Source organism: Syngnathus scovelli, chromosome 13 (genome assembly GCF_024217435.2).
Source record: "Syngnathus scovelli strain Florida chromosome 13, RoL_Ssco_1.2, whole genome shotgun sequence".
Taxonomy (NCBI): domain Eukaryota; kingdom Metazoa; phylum Chordata; class Actinopteri; order Syngnathiformes; family Syngnathidae; genus Syngnathus; species Syngnathus scovelli.
In genome coordinates, this window is record NC_090859.1 from 13,888,473 (window position 1) to 13,907,397 (window position 18,925).

General features: G+C 48.8%; 1 protein-coding gene across 3 annotated transcripts; it reads left to right on the forward strand.

The window, feature by feature from the left end:
- The first annotated feature begins 2,209 nt into the window (after positions 1-2,209).
- Positions 2,210-17,175, forward strand: pik3r1 (phosphoinositide-3-kinase, regulatory subunit 1 (alpha)). Of its 3 annotated transcripts, XM_049739298.1 has the most exons (15): positions 2,210-2,439; positions 3,221-3,795; positions 8,454-8,546; positions 8,659-8,733; positions 8,995-9,126; positions 9,762-9,963; positions 10,218-10,300; positions 13,315-13,516; positions 13,608-13,788; positions 13,872-13,997; positions 14,078-14,220; positions 14,306-14,482; positions 14,599-14,673; positions 14,750-14,920; positions 15,009-17,175. In XM_049739298.1, exons 2-15 carry the CDS (start codon positions 3,450-3,452, stop codon positions 15,196-15,198), a joined length of 2,196 nt encoding a protein of 731 aa, XP_049595255.1. In that variant the 5' UTR covers positions 2,210-2,439; positions 3,221-3,449; the 3' UTR covers positions 15,199-17,175. The 3 variants fall into 3 exon arrangements, with proteins under 3 accessions (XP_049595255.1, XP_049595256.1, XP_049595257.1); XM_049739299.2 differs by lacking the exons at positions 2,210-2,439; positions 3,221-3,795; positions 8,454-8,546; ... (2 more) ...; positions 9,762-9,963; positions 10,218-10,300 and adding an exon at positions 10,419-11,575; XM_049739300.2 differs by lacking the exons at positions 2,210-2,439; positions 3,221-3,795; positions 8,454-8,546; ... (2 more) ...; positions 9,762-9,963; positions 10,218-10,300 and adding an exon at positions 12,217-12,462.
- Positions 17,176-18,925: the final 1,750 nt, after the last annotated feature.

Genomic DNA, 18,925 nt, shown 5'->3' on the forward strand with positions numbered 1-18,925 from the left:
GTGACCAACCAGCCAGAAATAAACGACAACTCTGCCAAGGCCTAAACTTTGACACTGACCAAAAATATAATTGCAACACTTTTTTTTTTTTTGTCTGTCCATTCACATGATACTTACAGTAAACTGTTCTAAAATGATGATATTGATGATGATGGTGGTGGGCGTGTCTTGCAGACAAAGGAGGGAAATGGGTCACATGATGAAGGTGCCTGCGAGCTGGCGGCGGAGGCCCCGTTTTGCTCCTGCTCTTGGCGTGACCTACTTCATGTGACGTGTTTAAGGCTGATGCATGGCCTCCTCCTCCATCTCCTCATGCCCCCCAGCCTCCATCGTTTCTTTGAAACACCCCTCTCAAAGACATCACAAGACTTGACATGGACACATCTTGACAGTTTTCAAACGTGCGTACGTGAAAGAATAAGTGAATGTTTGTTTTTTTGTGTGTGTTTGTGCACATCAAGCAAAATGTTCAATGTTAGTACTTTGAAAGAGTCTTCATTTTAGAGTCGTAGATGGGCGAAGGAAAATTTGCATAGATGTTACGGTAACTCTAAAGCTTCAAATAATGGCTACTCAAATACACACGGCGGAACTTAGTGCTCCACTAAATGCACAGTACAAAAACAAAACGTGTGAAAGGGGCTGTTGATGGCGTTGATGTGACGAGGGCCTCTCGTATGTCAGCTCGGAGAAGTTGAATGACTCGATGAATGAGTGAATGGATGAATGGCGAGTGAGAGACTTGATTGACGCTGAATGAAAGTTTAAAGGGGCCCCACCTGCTTTTAAGATACCGGGACGCCTGACACATTTGAACTTTTGACCTCTAACACCAACACGGATTTACCACACTGTGAAACTCAATCAATTCTGCAGACGTGTTCAACCCAGTCGAATTTTGGAAATTACGCCCCCCCAGCACTCCTGTAGTTTTCCTCTTTTCCTTTCTTGGCTGGGTCTGTGTATTCCTGTCTAATGCACCTCCCGCAGAGAGTGTGAGGGTGCAAATTTCATATTTTAGACGCCATGTTTAGTGACCCTAATGAGCCAAGTGCAACATGGGCCCCTCGCTAGGTAGTCTGCACATGAGCCCCATTTGCATAGCAAAAGGACGGAGGCAGGACGCCGACTGGAACCTCACGGTACACGAAAGCGCCATGAATTATTCACGGCGTGTCTTCAAACCTCCACATTCTAGTTAATGATTAGACAAAAAAAAGAGAGGTGCTGGTAAACACCTTTACGAGGCTTGGGCAAAACACTATTGTTTCATACATGTACAGTTTGGAGGAGTGGTGAGAGGGTGGGGTTCATAATAATAATAGGTTTAAGCAAATTTGTTGTTTCTTTTTGGTCTGTAAGGAAGAAAAGCATCGGAGCCCAGCATATGAATCATGCAGGGAGAAGACGCCCAGCGAGCTGGCAAAGTCGGTCAGACTGTCGTGGTCGTGTCCAAATGGGGAATTGTTGCTCATGAATCATTGAGTGAGGTAGAGAGAGGAAGGAAGCGGCCTAACAACACACAAATGCAAAAACCTTTACCATACGCACGCAATAGCAGAGGGGGGAACTTTTTGGACTTTCGCAAAAACATTTTTGAACACGCAACCCTTTTTCTTGACGCATTTTAATCTTGTCAGTATTCTGCAGTGTGTTAGAAATGCACAACGTCCACTTCCCACGCTGTTAGGCCGTCCCGCCTGGGGCATGCCTGCTGCAAATCTGCTTATACGGCCTCCTTTAGCAGTACACGGAGCTTTACTCTTGATAGGGATTTTTTTTTTTTTTTTTTTTTGCCGTAATTAGGCCACCCGCATTAACCAGCATGCAATGCGCTCTTTGCACTAACACACACACACCAACGTTCCTACCCTGCACACAAGTAATTAACTTTGATGTATTGACACCTGAATGGAATATGGATGCTGCGATGACGCAACACATTTTAACGTTGTGTTACTATGAATACGAGGGCACGATTTAATGGCGCTTAAGTGTGAAGCGCGTCGTAAAAGCAGCAGGACTTTGTCGTCGTTACGTAACTTCCACGAGCAGCTCGGGTTGCATGAGTCCAGGACAGGGAGAACAAAAGGGCGGCGCCGCTGCGCCGATTGGTCAGGAATGTGACTGACAAGAAGAAGGAACCAATCAGCGCCTTCGTTTCCGGCTCGCCCCCTCTCGTTCGTTCCTCTCGTGCCCTCCCTTTCAGTTTGGCTGCACAGGGCAACGTTTGTCCCGGACTCCGAATCAGCCAGCACCGCTACGTCGACGTGCAGCTGCTGCTCGTACTTTTCGTGAAGCACGTCAACTCGAGAGTTCATTTTCCGACGCCCTCCGCGCGGGTTGAGCACGATATTGAAGCACTTCGTGGAGTGGAACTAAAAGAGGAAACGGGACGGAAAAGAACGACTTGGAGCGAGGGGCATTCATGCTGGCTCGGTAGGTAGGTGGTGTACGCTGCTACGCATGCGCAAAATGCTTAATGTATATCGACCGCACTCGACGCGATTTTAAAATGCTAGGCAAATACGAGGATATTTAAATTAACTTGCGACTTTTACGTCAACTTTCCCCTTCAATTGTAAACTTAAGATCATTCAAGTAAGTCAATTTGTAATTCTTTACAGGGGGGCTCACCCCCCTACCCACCCCCGACTTGCTAACTGTTAGCATTTCGTCAGCCACTCTCTAATTTTCACTTTTAACCTCTTAAAAACCGCGACGGGAAAAAGTCCAAAGTGCCCCACCTGGTCTTTAACGCCGCACGACTTTCGGCCGACGTCGTAGTATTCGCCCCCTGTTCGCCCCCGCGGAAGTTATATAACTTTGACGATGCAATATATTGAGCTGTCAGGGGAGCGAGAAAGCAAGGAGGTGTTAGCCGCTATGCTGCTAAATGGATACTATTATGTACAAGAGATGCACACAGAGCGCTTTTTATGGCACAGTGGACCCCACATACTCTCATTCACACAATTTTTAATATTAGAAAATTGTGAGTGTCTTTTTGAAATCTTCTCCAAAGTCTTCTGAAGTACATGTAGTGTAAGTCAGTGGTCTCAAACCACTGGTCCGCGGCCCCATCGGGAACATAGCCTATCACTCGTATCTCAAAGTATCACTATTGTAATAAATCCAATGCCGGCACATATAATCAATTCCAATTGCATTTAATACATAGTTTGCCTTGTCATATTAAAAGCAGCGTGTCATTCCGCAGCTCTACATAGCATCATCCCTACAGCATCTCCGCGAGGCCTCCTTCTTCCCTGATGGGTGCGCACTGCGAGGTGGCGACACACAGAAACAGCCGCAAATCACCCAACCGAGACGACAAGTGCGAAAGAATGAAGACCAGCTAGACGTGCCCGGTCTCTCCCAAAAAGAATCGCAGTTTGAGTTTTTATTTTATTTTCCCCTTTGGAAACGTGACACATCTTGTGGACAACATGAGCACGGAAGGCTACCAGTATCGAGCGCTGTACGACTACAAGAAGGAGCGCGAGGAGGACATTGACCTTCACGTGGGGGACGTGCTTCTGGTGAGCAAAGGTGCGCTGGTGGGCCTAGCGTCTCTGGCCTACACGGACGGCCTGGAGCAGAGGCCCGACGAGATCGGCTGGCTGCCCGGCTTCAACGAGACCACGCAGGAGAAGGGAGATTTCCCCGGCACGTACGTCGAGTACATCGGCAAGAAGCGCATCTCGCCGCCCACGCCCAAGCCCCGCCCTCTGCGCCCGCTGCCCGTCGCCCCTGCTGGGTTCAGGACCGAAGCCGATTCCGACTCGGAACAAGGTGAGTCCCAGCGTTTGGTTGTTTCTTGTGACGTTTTGTGCTAGTTAACATCTCGTGCTAAGTTGGCGAAAAGTAATTCCGCGTGTTGAGACTGCGAGGGGCTTTAAGTGACATTCTTGATCAGAACGAGCCGAGTGTGGCCTCAGCTTCCTGCACCCGTTTGTGGCCGATGATGACGACATTTTTTTGCTGCGGTTTTACGGGCAGCAGCAGGAGCAGTGTCCGGGCGGGGCGGCGTTTAGTACCCGCAGCGCGCATGAGTGGCGTTGTGGCATACGTAGCACCAAGAGAAGAAAAGTCTCACTGTCCTCGTCTATCTGGGTGGGGGGGCGCTCGGCTAAAAGGCTAATGTGTGTGCAGAGGATAAGTAAGCGCACAAGTGGAGCGAGGGCCCTGAGCGACAGGCTCGCGAGGACCCTTCCAGCTCCGGGGGGGCTTTGACGATGGTTTTTTTTGTTTTGGGGGCGGGGGGACGTTTTGATTTATCGCCCAGCACCCCCATCCTCCTCTACAGTTTGCATGTTTGGATAACTCCTGCAGTTGGACTGCCAGGGGGAGGAGGATGATTGAGGGTGGGAAAAGGGGGCCACGGGAGCTTACATGAGTGCAGCAGATGTGAAGAGGCCGAGAAAGCATTCCGCCTCATTCCTCAGCTCCCAAAAACATGAAAGTGTCGTTCCCTTTTCCCGGGCCCCGCTCGCCCGCTTGGCGAACAATGAAGGAGGCTCATGTCTTCTCCGAGGGGCCACGCCGACGTGACGCTTGCGAAATCTGTTTTTGGAGCCGAGGGGAGAAATGTGCGATGTTTTCTCAAGTGCTTAAAGTTTATTTGCTTTTTTGCCCAAAAAGTGAGCGCACAACCTGACATTTGTGTAAATATTGTCTGATCTCTTTTCGTGGGACAACGGCGAAGAAAAAGTGAGCACACCCCAAGTGAAAATGTCGCTCACCAAACTTACTGTTTTGCCTTGTACTTTATCAACTGTACGTTTTTGAAGGGCGGAATTGTTGATGTCTGATTTGGAGCCCGGATTGCGCCGTTGTGTGTTTGCGTCGCTTGGTGGAATGCAGCCGTTTTAGTGTAACTTATCGCTGCAAAACACGTCAATGCATGTTTGAGATAAAGTGCCGCGGGCTGCATCTCGTAGAGGCTGGGGGGGGGGCGTTGAGGTTTTGCCAACCAGCGAGGGAGCCCGCATCGTGATCCGCCGCTCGGCACATCTCTCGCATTTCTGGTTTGAATCGTGAAGCTTTGAAACTGGCCGGGGAAGGATTTAGCCCAGATTACTAAATCCGCCGGATGGGCAGAGTTTGCATAACGCGGCTCTCTACGTGTGATGTGGCGAGCTGCCGGAAGGTTCTTCTTTGGTGGCAAACAGTACGCTTAGCGACTTTGAAGCATTGTTGTAACAATTTAGCGGCCACCGTAAACTTCTCACCTGATTGCCTCTGCCGAGAAGCTTTTGTTTCTTAGATTTCCTCAACAACAACAAATGTTTTCATGATTTCCTTGGTGACTGAATTTTGACAGAGAAAATTATAGTTTTGCTTGAAAGCGCACTTCCTCCAAGTGATATGGTTCAGTGCGCCAGGGAATATTTTGCAAAATACACATAGGCCGCATCTCCTTGGCGTTTCCCCAAAACAAGCTTGGCGTGCTCTCCAAGGGATCTTCCATGAAACAGTAAAATATCTTTTTGGTGAACTGGGCCCGTACGCAGTCATCTGAGAGTTACTGATTCATTTTCTCGGGAGCAACCTGATACTCTTTCGGCGCAAAAGCAAATTCCGAGTAGACAAACATTGCTCAAAGTGTCCCCGTCGAGCGCCTTGTTGACCGCGCGGTCAAAGTGCGGCGCACCAACGGCAAAGAGCCTCGCCACCATATCTGAACAAAGATGTCGGATCCGCCTCATTAGCGGATGGCGCGGAGAGACTGGACCAGCAAAGCTTCTTTGGCGGCGTCTGAGAGCGGGATTAGGCGCCGCGCAGACGAGAGGTGCGACGGCTTTTTAGCGTGCGGAACACGTTCGGGGAGGGGCGTGACCTCACTTAACCGCTCCGCCGACATCCATCACTGGCTGTCGGGTCGCTGGACGGCAAATGGGAAGCTTTTACGCCACGGCCTTGATAGCCACTTTCAGCTCTGACGTTTCCGTGCAGTTGTGGAATGACGGAATCATCTCACCAGTACACCAGCAACAGTGAAGACAAAACGCACACGAGTACACGGATGGACCTCACTAAATGCTCAAATGGTTAAGTTTCCATCGACATCCTGTCTCCTCCGCGCAGCGCTGGCCAGGCACATCTGGTAACGCTCACAGTGCGGCGACGCCCTAAAACCTCACCAAAAAAAAAAAAAAAAACCCCGGCGGAGCTCTCGAGCCGCGCCGTCCGTCCACGGCGCCCATTTGATCAACGTCGCTTTTATGCGCGCCTTCAAAAGGGTTAAGTCGAGCCCAGGGCCCGGAGAAGACATGAAAATGGTTTGTTTGTTCAGGCCAGCGCATGACACGCCGTTTGCAAGAGCTCAAGGGTGTGTGTGTGTGGGGGGGGGAGTTTCTCTGCATTTTGTTTGCGAGTAAATACTTTGAATAACATAACCACAAGGCACACTTTGGCCGCGCTCGCTCCAGTCACTCTGACAGGACCGTGAAATACTGAAGGTTCTCTATAAAATGTTTGTGACCTGAGCAGACCTCGACGGGAACAGAGAGCGGCGCCGTCTGGCAACAGTCCTGTCATTGGTCGACTCCTGCTCGCTCGCTCGCTCGCTCACAGCGCAGCGCACGCTTGGGCCTGCAGGGCGAGCTACTGTCTCCGCTGGCCCGGCGTCTCACCAGGATGTGGAATGCGCTCCAGCGCGCCGCGTCCCAAACTTGCTTGCACGTCGGGCAAAATATCTCTAAACCTGCGGCCACCACGTGAGCTTTGCCGCTTGTCGCCGCCTGGCCTCCCCAGACGAGAAGAAACATTAGAATGTGAAAATGGCCGTCACTTGAGCAGCTTCTCTATATTTACCTCGGCGCGCTCTATCTTTAGCGTCCGGCCCAGTCTTGCCCACACGGTCTGCAGTTCGCCCGGTTCAGACGTGGCGTTTAGCGGCGGCAGCTGCCTTCGGGCTCACTCATTCAACCACGCGGGCCTGCTCGGACCCGTCCGGGGGCGCCTCTTTGCATAGAGACGGCCTCCATTATGGGTGCTTAAGTTTCGTCAAGGTCCGCAATTATCTGCAGACATGTTGACCTTGCCATCTGTCTGGGACGGAAAGCCCCGTTTGCGCGGCCTGTCCAAACCCGTGGTGGCATTGTGATGAGAGAACACGTTATTTATTTATTTTTATTTTTTTTTACATGCATGCACTGGACTTTTCAGCCGTGCCAAAAGTTCCCGCCCATCCGCGGTACCAAGAAGAAAGGCAATCCGGGCAGCGTCGGCGGGCACAGCACGGCAACGTCTCGACTTTGTCCGAAACGTTATCTCCAGTAAGGCGAGCCCAGATATTGCAGTCAGTCATTTTTATGGCTGCAATTGGGAAGGGGGGGGCTTCAAATATAACTTGTGAATTAATTTCTGAGAAAAAGTCGTCATCCGTTTTGGACATCGAGTCAAGGTGCCCCGTGGCAGCACATCATGTCTGTGCCGCTATTTCGGGAAATATTCCGTCTCAGAGTTCACCGCTTCTGAGACCCCCCTTCGCTCTTGTCCGACATGCACTTTTTAAGTATTGGAGTGCGGTCACCAAGCGTTTTCTTCACACGCAAGATGGCGGCCAAAGAGGAAGTGGCTTCGGATGAAGCGTTTCATTCTTTGAACACGTGCGACGCGGCTAGCAAAGCTTGCGTTTAATTGGCCAGGTTTAAAAAGTAGGACGGGAGGGGAGGTAAAAAAAAAAAAGAATTTTGAAAGCAAAATATGCTTTTCAAGAAAGACTTCCATTCATAGTCTGTTGGCCTTTTTTGAAAGCGGAGACAGTGGAGCCTTTCAGCGCTGCGCTTTCATGTCCACACCTGGCCGGCACTAAAGCGCTTAAGGAAAAAGAAAAAAAAAAAAAAATTGCCAACCTGCCTTACCTCTCATCATGGCAAACGTATTTATTCAGCGCCTCACGCCCTTGTAAATACTCAACTTTTTTGGCCGTCCGCGACTTTTTCAACTTCCTGCCAGCTTGTAAGCCGAGCGCGGCGCTTCCTGTGCATGGCTTCCAACCACAACGCTGCTCTTTTTTTTTTCTTATTGCTGCTGCCAGCCAGCCAACCCAAAGTACACCCAACGATTGTACACTCAAGTCTTTTGAAGTCATAAAGAATTACATTTTTGCCTTCAAGTGAATAATTCCTGTTGTTGAAGATAAATGGACTCATTCATTCCTAACATTCCGAGAGGCTTGCGGCGGCGTCCTCACTTGAGCTTTGCCCGCTAAAGTTTTTGTTCCTACGCCGTGCGTGAAAGCAACAGCATCAAAAGCGCGGCAGCGCCTTTCTCGCCGCATATCGGTAAAACGGAATTTCGGAAACCGCTGCGGCTGTCCGCCGTCAGATAGGCCTGCAGTCAACTCGAACCGTAACCGCAAAGCACGTTTCTCTCCCGTTGGCTTTTTGCCGCTTAACTATTTCTTCTCAAATCTTCACTTTTTTTTGGTTTTCTTTTGAAAGGCTTGTGGCTGCTGGACCTGACAGAGCAGTTTTCACTCCCTGAGACGGCGCCGCCACACCTGGCCCGTCTGCTCGACGCCATCGAGAAAAAAGGTGTGTTTGATTTGACAGCATCCATTATGTACTCATTATCGTTATCTAAACAACCTGCGGGATAATACATTCCTCAATAAACAAAGCCACCAATTATTTTTTTTTTTTATAGGTCTCGAGAACCCCACATTGTACCGGACTTTTACTGCAGGGGGCGGTAATGAAGTCAGGCAATATTTGGAGTCTGGTAAGTAGATTTGACACGATACAAAATTAAACAAATTGCAAAATGCTTAATGGTAATTAGCATCCATTAGCATATATATTTACATCAACAAAAATTTGTGGCTTAAATCATTGTCAGATTTTAAAATCCCAAAACCTGTTCTCCGCTGCGCCTTTAGCCCCAGCTAGCGTCCCGCTTCCAGTACTAGCTGGGAAATTGGCAGGTCCGCTTCAGGCACCTGCTTTTGAGAAAAAAACATTGCGGTTTGTGCCACGTTTGCAGATCCGTCCTCTGGCGACCTGGAGCAGATGGAGCTTCCCGCCCTGTGCGACGGCCTGCGCCGGTACCTTCAGGACCTCCCTCAGCCCATCGTCCCCACCGCCGTCTACGCGCAGCTGGTGCACACCGCCAAAGGTGAACATGTGTTTCTTTTCCTCGCTGACGTCATGTACAACTGCGCTGAACACGGAGTACTCTGAGCGCAAACCGCCAGACCGCCCGAGTACGCTTGAATTTCCAGACACCTTTCCAAACTGTTTAATCTTCTCTCCGCCGCACATAAACACTCGGGCGCTGTTGAGAATCACTTCCTATCTGCTGCACGGTTTCCTCAATAGTCTGTTTGCCATTGTGCAGGCCGCTTCCAATGCACAGTGAGTTGTTTGCGTTTATTTTGTAAAATGCGTCTAACGTTGAGCCGGTGAAGAGACAATTTTACAAATGGTAGGTTGCACGAAACGCAGGGCCGAAATTCTCGTCGACTCATTGCAAACGATTGTGATGGCGGCCCGTCTTGTGCTTGTGCAAAATCATCAGCGTTGCTCGACAGGCTGTCACATGGCCCGAAACAGGATATGTGCGGTTGAAGGCGACTAAAACAAGTCGCTCGCAGGCAGGCAGGCAGCCAATCAGCCGCTAGTGTAGCTTTCTCTCTCTGTCAAGCGTGTCCCCTCTGCGGCTTGCAAAAAAAACTTTGTTCATTTTGTTCCATTCCTCAAGTCCGGTTGCTATGTTCTCACACGTTGTTGTTTGTTTTTTCGTTGGGACAGAGGTGTCCAATGCAGACGAGTGCGGCCAACAGCTGCGTCGCGCGGCCAACAGCCCCGCCCTGCCCCCCCAGTACTGGCTGGCCCTCCAGTGCGTGCTGCGCCACTTGGCTCGCGTCTGCCAGAACGCCGCCAAGAACCTGTTAAACGCCCGAGCGCTGGGCGAGATCTTCAGCCCGGTTTTCTTCAGGCAGCAGAGCACCAGGTGGGAGGGACGGAGGGAGGGACGTCGTCGCAGAAATGCACTTTTGCTTCATTTCGTCATTCACAAAAGTGGAGTGGAAAAAGTCACACTCAATCATTCTCTTAGTTGTCCTTCTGGTGCCCAGAAAGGTCTCAAAGCAGTCGAAGAAATGCCTTCCGTAGGCTGCAGCTAACTAACTGTTGCTAAGCAGGAACAAGCACGGCGGCAGCCAACACGCCTGCTGACGTCTTCTTTGTCCTTTTCTTTTTCCTCAGCTGCGAGCCCAGCCTGGACGTCCACGTCAGGATCATCGAGCTTCTCATAGCCAGCGAAAGTACTGAAAGTCAGGCGGCTCCAGGTACTTTTTCCCTTCTTATCGTGCACAGTTGAACTTTAACCCATTCAACTATCTTCAATAAGCTTAGCTCACAAATTTGACAAATGGTTCCGAATTGGTTTTCTGTGGCACGTTGTTAAAATGTGTCTTGTGCTCAAATGCACTTTTTTTTTTTTACAGCCACATCTCTTGTACAGGCTGTGTGAAAAGTAGGCCTAGATTTGGATCGTTAAGAAATCTTGATAGCATCTCGTCCGAGTTGCGAACAAAGTCTGCACACGGGGATTTCCAAGCGCTTTGCACACACGTGTGCATGTTAATTGCCGTTCCGATGTCACGCTGGTTTTTAAGGCTGACTCTTTGCTGTCCGTTGTCGGCGGCACGTGGCACAATGGCGCTTTTACGCCACTCGTTGATGTCACGCAGTCATTTTCACTGGCGTTTGTTTGCTTTCTTGCTTTATTTATAGCCGTGTTACTTCATGAAGAGTCAAACGCTGGAGACGTGGGCAGCTTTGGAATTCCAAAATGAGGGCTATAATTATACTTTTCACCCAGTTGAAAAGTAGCCCTCAATTCTTTGCGTTCAAATCTTGATTTTTTTTTTTTTTTTTTTGCGTTGGAGGGGCGGGTGATTTTGATATTTAGCAGAATAAAATTGCAATAACTCATTGATTTTCGTGATTACATTGGTCGTGTGTTGTAAACAAGAGTGCTTAAATTAGATAAAAAGGTGGTGGGGAGCTTTGCTTTAAAGCAGCGCCAGTCGGCTCAGGAAGTGTTCGACACACACACATTTTTAAGTGAAAGGTGTGTGTGTGTGCGTGCGTGCACGCCTCCTCCCGACGACCGCTCGTCTATTTTAAGCTTGCGACAAAAGGTCCACTTAGATTTGGTTGGCTGGAAAGCGGAGCTGCCACAGAGCGCCTCTTGTTCAGCCCTAGCCGCCACCCCCACCCGCCCTGAGTGTCCAGCTCAGCAAATATTTGAAAGTTTGCAAGTTAATCATAAGTTACCTCCTCTTCTCCAAACACACGAGAGAGATAGAGAGAGGGCGGGGACTGCGAGAGAGAGCGAGCGAGTGAGAGTGCAGCTCTCAGCGCGGCGGCGGAGGCTAATTATTAGTGTGGCAACGTTGGGCACGCCGCACCTGTCCTCGCGCGCCGCCGATTATCCGGATTCTAGCAGAGCACATGGAACGCTACGCTACGTGAACTCCATTTGGATTTAATGCAATTTTTTGGGTTGCCGTCGGAAAGGCAAGACGCCGACAAGAGAAGCATGCACAACTTGCAACGTAAGTCTCCTGACAGCAACTGGTGCCCGCGGGCAGCAATTACGAACAATTAGCGAAACTTTGCAGCCTGAGCAAAAGTAACAGTGAGAATTACATTCTCAAATGACTCCCTAACTATATTTTATAATCAAATTTGATTGGTCCAAATCCTCACAATTCCAACTTCTCACCAGCAACCTGAAGATCGCCGTAATTCATTCTTGTTATTCTTGCGACTCAAACTTTTGTTCTATCAGATTCATTGATTACTGGACAGATCGACAAATCCAAACGTTTCAATTTGAAATTGCGACCTCCACCAGGTCGCATTTTCAGACGCTTATTTGAGTCGGTGCACTTTGACGACCTGACGGCATTCCACTTGAGCTGTTCCACCTTTCCAAGAAGCGCCATCTATTTTAGCAGCGCTCAGGAAATGGAGGCGGTTATCCGTGTCACGCTGCGGGATTACCAGCGTATTTTAGAGGTGGGGGGGTTGTGTGGACGTGCGTTGCCGCAGCACAGCCAGCTCGGCTTTGTGTGCTGGCCACAGCCGGGAGGGAAGGGTAGGGGAGGGGCGGGTGGGCTGCGGGGACCAGAGCGAATGAGCAAGCGAGGGAGAGAGAGAGAACCAGGACAGGAGGGAGGGAGAGAGAGAGGGAGAGGATGGCGAGGGAGGAAGAGTGTGAGGCAGCCAGAGGACGAGAGATGTCAGACGCACGCGAGGTCTCGTCACCGCAAGACGCCGGAACATTTTAGGAGTCATTTAATGATCCTCTTGAGTGTTTTTGGTTGCAAATCAAAGCGAGAAGGGAACACAGGGAAAAGCTTTTGGGATGACTTCATGCCGCTGGGAAATGAAGGATGCCGGAGCGCCCGGTGACACAGCTCCCGCCTGATTGGCTGCGGTGAGTGATGTAACGCGTTACCGAGCAGGTTCTCTTTAATGGATTTTTTTTTTCTTCCCGCTGTGGTGATTTTATAAGATAGCGTGTGTGGCAAAAGGTTCTGTGTTGGAAACTCTTGCATTGGATGATGTCAATAGTTGTGTAGTTGGTGTAAAAAACATGGACAGGCTTTTTAGCAGTGCAGAGTATGAAAAAGTGGCGTGTTTGACTGGCGACCAGTCCCACATGGGAGTGTTAAAGAAGATGGAAGGACTGGATTTTTAATGGCATGTAAATGTAAAAGTGGTGTTCCGGCTGTGCAGAGGCAGGAAGCCACCCCCCCTCCCCCCTCCACCGCTGCAAAGGCTGGTTATAAATAGAGCGGCACCTTTAGCACCACCCGTTAAACTGTCAACGAGCGAGGGGCACCGTCACGGATTTAAGATTATTTCCGCCATTCGCAATGTTCCGACGGGTCACACGCCATCGCTGTCGCCAGCTGTTGCCTAAAAGCCGCGCGCCCGTCCGCACGCACGCACGCACCGTTCCAAAAATGAGACTCAGGTCTGGAATGTTCCGCCAATGAAAGCATGAACGGCTTTGTGGATTCATGGGTGGCTTTTCTCAATGGAATTCACGCTCATGAATCGACATCTTTCCGCCAGGGGCGGCGACTGGAGGGATGTCTTAAGATCAATTGAATATTTGCATGGATGACTGGCTCATAAACTTTGTTTGCTCCGTGTCCCGTGCATTTTTTGCATACAGTTTTTTTTTCTTTAAAGGTATTACTTCAAAGATACTAATAATGATTTTATTATTAAAAAAAAAAAAGACTTGACTTGACCTGCTGTGTGTCTTTGTCTCCTCCAGCTCTTCCTCCGAAGCCGCCTAAGTCCGCCCCCGTCACTAACAACGTTCAGAACAGCAGCATGGCGCTTCAGGACGCCGAATGGTACTGGGGAGACATCTCCCGCGAGGAGGTCAACGAGAAGCTACGGGACACGGCGGACGGCACCTTTTTGGTTCGCGACGCGTCCACCAAGATGCACGGCGACTACACGCTAACGCTGAGGTAAGCACTCACTCCTGTCTTGGCCGTTTCCATTTAGCGTTTAGCGGCTAGTATTGATTTACTCTATTTATTCTTTTCTTCCATTTAACAGGAAAGGCGGCAACAACAAGCTTATCAAGATATTCCACCGCGACGGCAAGTACGGCTTCTCGGACCCGCTCACCTTCAGCTCCGTGGTGGAGCTCATCAACCACTACCGCAACGAGTCGCTGGCGCAGTACAACCCCAAGCTGGACGTCAAGCTACTCTATCCGGTCTCCAAGCACCAGCAGGTTGGTGACGTTAGCGCTGTGCTTCCGCCGCCGCCGGTGGGATCCCGCCACGCCAAGCTTGACGCCGTGCGCTCCGCTCTCAGGATCAAGTGGTGAAAGAGGACAACATCGAAGCCGTGGGCAGGAAGCTGTGCGAGTACCACCAGCAGTACCAGGAGAAGAACAAGGAGTACGACCGTCTGTACGAGGAGTACACCAGAACGTCGCAAGTAAGTGCCGCGTCCTCTTGGCATTGTTCCATCCACGGAGCCGAAGGCGTTGGGCTAAACGCGTCCTCATCTTCGTCCAGGAAATCCAAATGAAGAGGACCGCCATTGAGGCGTTCAATGAAACCATCAAGATCTTCGAGGAGCAGTGTCAAACGCAAGAGCGCTACAGCAAAGAGTACATCGAGAAGTTCAGGAGGGAGGGCAACGACAAGGAGATCCAGAGGTAAACAAGACATTAGCATTAGCATCCACTGCTCCGCCAGGAGCTGTTAACAGTAGAACTAAATGAGAGCAACCTGTGCTTTCAGGATCATGGGCAACTACGATAAGCTCAAATCCAGGATTAGCGAGATTGTGGACAGCAAGAGCCGCCTGGAGGAGGACCTGAAGAAGCAGGCGGCCGACTACCGGGAAATCGACAAGCGTATGAACAGCATCAAGCCGGACCTCATCCAGCTGCGCAAGACCCGAGACCAGTACCTCATGTAAGTGGACCCGCCTCACGAAGAAGTCACAGCTTTATTTGCGCTACTGTTGTAATCTGACGCGTGACTCACTGATTTGTGTACATTGCGATTAACATCCAAGTGTGGTCTTGCAGGTGGTTGACCCAGAAGGGCGTCCGGCAGAAGAAGCTCAACGATTGGCTGGGAATCAAGAACGACAACACCGAAGAGTAAGCGTCAACTTTGCGCCAAGAAATCTCACGCTAATGGCTAACATGCTAACGTGCATCCTTTTTGTCCCCGCAGTCAATACTCGATGGTGGATGACGACGAAGACCTCCCCCATCACGACGAGCGTTCCTGGAAACTGGGCAACATCAACCGGCTGCAGGCCGAGGCGCTCCTCCAGGACAAGCGAGACGGAACGTTTCTGGTGCGCGAGAGCAGCAAGGCGGGATGCTACGCCTGCAGCGTCGTGTGAGTATCCCGCCCGCTTACTCAGAAAGCGCTGAATTATTTTCCCGTTGACGTGATGTTAACGCCAAACGTATTCTTCCTGGTGCAGCGTGGACGGCGAGGTGAAGCACTGCGTCATCAACAAGACGCCGTCAGGCTTCGGCTTTGCCGAGCCGTACAACCTGTACGGCTCGCTGAAAGAACTGGTTCTCCACTACCAGCACACATCTCTGGTGCAGCACAACGACTCTCTGAATGTGACGCTTGCCTACCCGGTCTACGCGCAGCAAAGGCGGTGAGGCGGGTGGGGGGGGTGACGAGGCCTCATTGGCCAGGGGGGGGCGGGCCAAACGACTAAAAGGACACTTGAAGCGTTGTCAGTGACTGCCTGACGAGTCTGAATGTACACCCGACCGATCTTGGTTGAAGCGTTTGTGTGCGGGATGGAGCTTCACCCCCCAATCCCCCACCCTGGACCCCCTGCCCAAGGACACTTTTGAGGCCTTTTCCTAAACGGTGCTTGTGGACTCTATAACGCTTTACCGGCCGCGATGGAACTCGACTCCTCTGTTGTTCGTGTGTGTGTTTGAGCATGTGTGCAAGACAGTATCGACGGGAGAGTGTGTTAGGGGTAATGTGTGTTTTCCTTGTTTGTCTTTGGTGTTCGTGTGTACGTATGAGAGTAGAGGTGAGAGTGTGCGTGTGAATGCATGTGTTGGAGACACTGTCCATGTGACCAAAACTCGGGAAATCACGAAAGAAGAGTGTTGCGTGTGCGTGCGTGTTGAGGTACTCACTCGTATGACCTGTCGAATAGCAGACGTGGATCAGCTGATCAATGTAGCATAATGGCACTTTTTAAAGTTTTTTTATTTTTTTGGTTCATTTTGGATGAGTCCTATGGACTTTTTGGTGGCAGAGGAAGTGATGAAACTATGAACCAAGCGCACCAAAGCAAAAAAAAAAGAAGAAAAAATCCCATTGAAAAAAAAAAAGTTCCAGCTGATTTGATTTTCTTTTTGGTTTCTGATCTGCTATGCAATTGTTTGTTCACACTCTGTTGCAAACCGTGATATAAGCTTGTGTAAATATCCACAACGGTATTTTCAATGTACAAATGCCAACCTACCGTCAACGTATGATTTTGTTTTTAGAAAAGATAATAATAGTCCGACTTTATTTTGAATGAATTTATCAACGGGCGGAGGGAAAAGATATTTTATTAATCCTGCGTTGCTTCAAACTGCTCCCGTTCTCAGGCAGAACTTTCAGAATGGTCCAGTCCGCTTCACTCGCAATTGCTGTTGATGCGGAACACCGCAGTATAGATTTATTTTCATACAACAAATATATATAAATAGAAATATATACGTGCCCCCCACATGAGACAAGAGTGGCAAATTAAGATTAACATTCACCATTCACTTAAGTAATTTTCTGTATCAGAAATAGACATATGTAGACCGCGTGGATTAGCTCATTTCGCCTACCGTTTCCATGCTAACGTTATTAGCGTTATCTTCTGAAATGACGTAGCACATCTGCCGTCCACGTTCGTTTTTAAAGACTCACAAAAAGTTATGGGTATTTGAAAAAAAAAAAAATTCCAAGGATGTCTACTTGCACAATGGCAAGAGTGTGACAGCACATTGTGCAAGACTGGATGGAGCAGTCAAAGAAAGCAATGCAAGCTTACGTCCTTGGAAGTCATTTTCTGAAAAATACCAATACAGTACTTGTAACTTTTTGTACACCACGAGAAAAATTGTCACAATTTCAATTTTCAGCTCATTTCCCTTACAAGTTGACTTACTGTGTGAAATGTTGATGTGCAAGTGCAAGTGGCAGTCAACAAGTAAAGCAAAATTGGATCATTTCCAACATCCTGTGTTAGCTAGCTCATAAGCTAACTAATAGAATGCCAGAATGTCATTGCTAACCATAGCACGTGTACATTTATTTTGTTTTAAAATCTTTTTGACTGAGAAAAAAAAATGCTCATCAAGGCTACTAGATGTGTCACATGTGACATTATGTTTCACCTTTTTAAACAAGCTGCTGATTTTGTTCTTTCATGTTATGGTGTATGATGATTTTTTTTTTTCTAGTTTCCTCAGCATCACCATTCTTGTTTTCTTCTCCGGCTTTGTACGACTATTGGAATTGTTTTCGGCGGGAGGTCCCATTTTTGGTTGATTAACTTGATGGTTTACCAGTGTTGCTTCAAACCTGTTTTGGGTTCCGTTACAAAATAAAATCCTTTTCTTTTTAAGAAACTCTTGGTGCCATTATTGCAACGTGTCCAATATGTTCACAATTTGGTTTTGTTTTCACGCATTACAATGTAAATCTAAATATATAAGATTTAATACTTTTTAGCTTTTAAACTATGGTTAAGGTTACGTGTTAAAAGTAGGGGTTGGGGGGGTCAAGGGTCAGCCTTGGTCATTTTTTTTTTCACTAAAAAGAGCCTTACCCTACATTTTTACTATCTCTCATAACAATTATATTCATTTTTTTTACACTGAAGTTAGCGTTCCAAAGCAGTGGTTAAGGTTTCAAACTATGGCTCAAAATCAGATTTCAGGCTTCAAAGTGGGTTATTCTTATGCACTTCAGGAATGTGTTGATTTATGTACCGTCACTTCACAGATGGTTCTCGGCATGATGATTCCTAGAAAGAAAAGAACACACAACATAAGTTGATTTCTGCTTGGCGTGCGAGGCCACGCAAGCAGCTTCTCCTCAGGCTACTCGTGTTGGCTCGTGATCTTTTCAGTGAACGACAGTGAACGAATCACTGGAAGCCAATGTTCGTCTGCACTGTTTTGTACTAGTGATGTGCATTCCAGATCTCAAGTGAACTAAATCTATAGAATCGGTTCACTCACCCTAACCTCCTGATTGGCTGTTTGATGTATAACATCATTTGGACACTCCATTAGGTACACCGCCCTTTTCAAGTGTACCTAATAACAGGCCACTTTATTAGGGAAATATTATGGTCAAAGATCACAGGTGTCAAGCTCTCGTCCTCGGGGCCGCGTTCCAACATGTTTTCCAAGATTACCTCGTTAAGTGCAGGTGCATGAAAAGTCGTATCATCGTGTTTGTCGTATCATTGTGTGTGTGTGTGTGTGTGTGTATGTGTGTGTGTGTGTGTGTGTGTGTGTGTGTGTGTGTGTGTGTGTGTGTGTGTGTGTGTGTGTGTGTGTGTGTGTATCACTACTGCAGTGTCGTGTTGGCTCGTGAGTGAACGATGGGTTCAAAAGAACGAATGTTTTCAGTGAACGAGAGTGAACGAAAAGATCTCAAGATCTTTGTAGCCACGACGGAAAAACCTGTTTGGACCCGTTTGAAAATCATTGATTTGATATGACTCAAGAATTGTGTCTGTGCAACGGTGTGGTGTTTCCTAACAACTGAATTGAAAATGAGTCCACGGGAGCACTGCAACGGCCGCAGAATTTTTGCAAGAACAATTCATTTTAGGATGAACTCTCGATACAAATATTTTCATTTGATTGAAGGCAATGGCGTTAACCACTCGACCAGAGCCTGCTCGGAAACAAAAGGAGATTTTGGTCCTATTGATAGGACTCCATCCAAACATGTTCGGTGTTGAAAGTTTCAACGGATAGTCCGAAGCAACCCTTTCCACAGTAGTCACCATGACAGGCGACCACCTGGTGGCGTCAGTGTGCCGAGCGCCGTTGGACGATCAGGAGAAGAAGATTTGAATCGACGGATGTGACGTCAGGTCTTTAGGGCAATTGAAGACAGCCGTGCTCGCTCAAGGGGAGTTATCATATGCAGGTGCCACCAAGCGCGTGGCGCTCAGGTAAGCGAGCATGCCAGCAAATGTTTGTCGTCTCCTGCCGTTTTTCACGACGGACGCCGTGTTTGTTGCACGAATGGCAGGCACGCTTTGTTGCCTTTTCAAACAAGCCTTTTTTTTTGCAGGATTTTCGCTGTCTAGGGAGTGCTTGAGTTTTCGGCACGGCACGACACGGCACGCCACAATCC